General features: G+C 26.8%; 1 protein-coding gene across 1 annotated transcript; it reads right to left on the bottom strand.

Moving 5' to 3' along the window:
• Positions 1-737: 737 nt before the first annotated feature.
• Positions 738-3220, bottom strand: LOC107890215 (actin-depolymerizing factor 7). The gene is made up of 3 exons (XM_016814706.2): positions 2901-3220; positions 1965-2224; positions 738-1124 (listed from the first exon to the last, which is right to left on the bottom strand). Exons 1-3 carry the CDS (start codon positions 2901-2903, stop codon positions 974-976), a joined length of 414 nt encoding a protein of 137 aa, XP_016670195.2. The 5' UTR covers positions 2904-3220; the 3' UTR covers positions 738-973.
• Positions 3221-4031: the final 811 nt, after the last annotated feature.

Here is a 4031-nt window from a genome sequence, read left to right on the forward strand (position 1 = left end):
TGTTTTTAGGAAGTTAGATTTTTTTTAAAATTTTCTATAAATTATTCCATATTTTTATTTAATTTTTTTTAAAAATTTCTATAAATTATTCAATATTTTTATTTAATTTTTTAAAACTTTTTAACTTAATTATGTTTTCTTTTTTATAATTTTAAATTTAATTAAATGATGATAAATTGACATTAAATACGATAGGTCTACTCAGTTTGATTTCCTTACTTTTATGAGGCCTTACTTGGAGAGAATTTTTACTGTCTTAATACATTGTACTTATGATCTAAATATCTCCCCTCTAAGATTTTTCCTCAAAAATTTAAGACACTAATCAAATCACTTACTTAATTATTTCACTCAATACACTTAAATATACATTCCACAATGAACAAAATAAATACCCTCAGTTTAATACATAAAAATATGCACAAAATTGATTCAATATATATATATATATATATGCACAAGACATATCTTTTTAGCAACTCAGGATAAGTCTTGACAATATGCACAAGACATATCTTTTACAGTTAATCTTCCCTCAAAATAGATATAACAATATCCCTAAAAAAATTATTTAAGCAAAAAATTATTTTTTTAATTATCAATTTTGATTAAAAATTTAATAAATAAATTTAAGTTTCAGATAAATTAGATAGATTTAAATCCAGTTATTTAAAAGAAATAAAATAAGAATAAACCACTCATATATAGAAGACAAAACAGAACTGATTGAAAGGACATTTAGCATTAAGGAATGGATAATATTAGAACAATAAAACTACACAGTCAAGGTTAAAAAACACACAGACACGAAGTAAAAAAAAAGGTGAAATTTTTTTTAAAACAAGACGAAATATTCTTTTTTTTCTTTCTTTTTTTTTTAAGAAAAATACACATAAGCAAGTGATGAAAGTTTGAAATTGCTTAGGACAGGGAATGTCATGGAATCGTAAGATTTAAAGCGCAATAAAAGCGTTTAAATTGCCCGAGCTTTTATAATGTCGAAGCTCATTTCACTAGGATCCGTTGCCTGTAACTCAACTTGAATTCCATCTAATTCTCTCTTAAATCTGTCTTTTGAACTCGCATACACCATTTTACTTCTCACCCTGGATGAATCCGGTGCCCTGCATATAACCCATTATTAAAATATATCATTAAATATAATAATATAAATGAATGAATGTACACAAATTATTTAAATATTAATCGCAAAATAGTTATCACATTAATAAACTAACTATTAAGCTATTTTATTGGTAGAGTTTTTGAAAAGTCGAATAAATTGTTTGAGCTTAAACGTTTGTTTAACATTTGAGAGTATTTGAATAAAAATATTAGATCTAAAATAGGTTGAATAAAATGTAGGCCTAAGTTCAACCATTCATAACTCAAGTATTATGTGACTTAACTCATTTTTCAATTGTGTATTATATTATTTTATATATTATGTAATAATATCATATGAAAATAAAATATTTAACATTATAATATAAATATTAGAATCTTATGTTAATTTCTTTATAATAAAAATAGTAATAAAACAAATAAGTATAAAATTACTAAATATTAAATAAAAATTAGAATTTTTTTATTAAAAAATTTTAACAAGTAATATAGGCGGATATATACAGACTTAGATTAATTATCTATAAGTAAAGATAAATATACACAAAAAAAAATAATATTTATATTCTTTTATCGAGCTAGACTTAAACAATAATTTATGATATAAATACCATGATTTGAATTAAAGTCAACTCAACCCATTACACATTACTTACTTTACATAATGATCACGTATTCCAAGTTGGTTTAAATTTACCTCCAATAATATTCCATATATTCTACTACATGTTTTCCATGAGAAGTAGAGGAAAAATAGAATCATTTCATGTAAGAAAATTACGGAGTGTTGAATGAATGCGGAAGAGTCAGACTCATTAGGACAAGGGAGAGCAGGTTACCATGCAATGAAGAAAATTTTGCTTTTCTGGCAGTTCTCAGCAGTAGTGAAATCAAAATCGAAGACAGCGTAGCGACACTCATCCTTTGGCAGAGCTGCGGTGAAATCTTCATAGGTTTCAGCAGGGGTGCCAAGTTTGTCAACCACCACCTGCTGGTCATGAATCTTGAAAATGATGAACCTGTAATTCCTTTTCGCTTTTAGCTCCAAGAATTTCAGCTTACATTCATCATCCACTGCCATTCCAGACGCCGCGTTCGCCTATTCCAATTTTTTTTTATTCCCCACATTTATATATGAAAATCAAACGATCAGTCCTAACAAGTTGCAATAACATATAAAATATTTGTTCATTTCTGTTTATTTGTACTCGTGGTTTTGCTTAAAAATATACATCATAAATAAATAAAAGGGAGTATGGACACATATATCCTAATACTAACTTCAAGACATAATTAGTATGGGATTCATGACTTGTCTCTAAGGTCGGGATAGAATACATTGATAACTTAAGCCTAAAGAGAAGTGAATACATGTTTTGAATGTGTCTAAACGCAAACTGACCTAGGAAATGAGCTACTTGTGTTGAGATTTGAATATAAATCTACTAACTTGCTGATTTTCATATCACAAAGAATATCACATAAATGAACTAACTAAATTAAACTAAAATTTAAAACTTTAGATTTTATAACAAATGTTGGTAGATTTGATTAATTAAAATGAAGCGTAAAACCAAATACTTGTATACATTTTTTTCATTTGGGTAAATTTTCCTTTATTCTTATTCACTTGTTTCCTTTTAAATCAACTACTTAGAAAAAGAAGATGATATCTTAATTGGAAACGAAAAACAAAATAAACAAATAAGTCATATTTAAGATATATAAGATGATGAATTCAAAAAGATGAGAAATATGGGAAAAGCCAAACTTACCATTTTGTGGATCAAATGGGAAACAAAAGCCTTGTCAGGAAATGAAGAGCAAGAAGAAGAAGAAAAAATGTAGAATGGGGTAGGATAGGAAGGGGATCCTTAATTGAGGAGAGATGTTGGGAAACGAGACAAATACGGTGGTGAAGAGAAATTTGAGGGCAAACAAGGGTAGACAACTTTTCAAAGCTTTCTAAGGGTTTAATAATGTCCACAATAACAGTTCTTGTAGAATATTAGTAAACCACGTTGTTGGTTTTTATGCCCAATCTTTTTGTTGCCTATTTTTATCATTTTTATTTTATTTTGGGCAATACTTTCTTGAACATTTGCTGCGCCTAAAACTTATTTTATCCAAACCTTTTTTAACTTCTTTCTGTAAAGCACTCTAAAGTATAGAATATGGATTCGTTTTAAATGAAAAAGAAGAAATAAAATATATAAGACACATGTTCGATTCAATATCTAAATATCTACTTCAGTGCGAGTAATATCGCGTTAAGAAAACTAGGGCTGGTTGCATGTCCTTCCAAAAAATTCAATGTTGCCATTCACTAACTACAAGAAAAACAACTGTGTTAGAAAACTCAAAACCTTATACAACAAATAAGAAAGGTGGAAGAAAATAATACCTTATTCTGTTACTAGTCCAATAATATAGGAAAAAAACTTTATTTATTAGGTATGTATTATAATAATTAGACATAAAATAAAAAATAATTAATACAAATTTAAACTTGAAACTAAAAAGATAAGGAAAAAAAATTTTCTTGTAAAAAGTAACACTTATTTAAAATAAGCAAAAAAAATTTCATTCTCTTTTTCTAAAATAAGTCATGTAAGTAACTAAAAATTACCAATTGAAACTAGTTTATTACTAACTCAGATACTAAATGTAGGATAAATGTATTTGAAATACTATAGGACAATTGTGAACTATAGCAATAATCTATTAGCACTAATTTAAATATATATAGCAAAAATCTATCGCCACATATCTGAATACTAACTATGAATTTCCTTGAAAGAGAATACTTCCAAACATTTTTTTCCCGCTTGTCTTAGCACCTTTTACATAAGAAACATCATGTTGTTTTTACTCAAGCCCTGTTTTATGAATTCATCTTCAAGATC

The sequence above is a fragment of the Gossypium hirsutum genome, chromosome A09 (genome assembly GCF_007990345.1).
Source record: "Gossypium hirsutum isolate 1008001.06 chromosome A09, Gossypium_hirsutum_v2.1, whole genome shotgun sequence".
Lineage (NCBI taxonomy): Eukaryota > Viridiplantae > Streptophyta > Magnoliopsida > Malvales > Malvaceae > Gossypium > Gossypium hirsutum.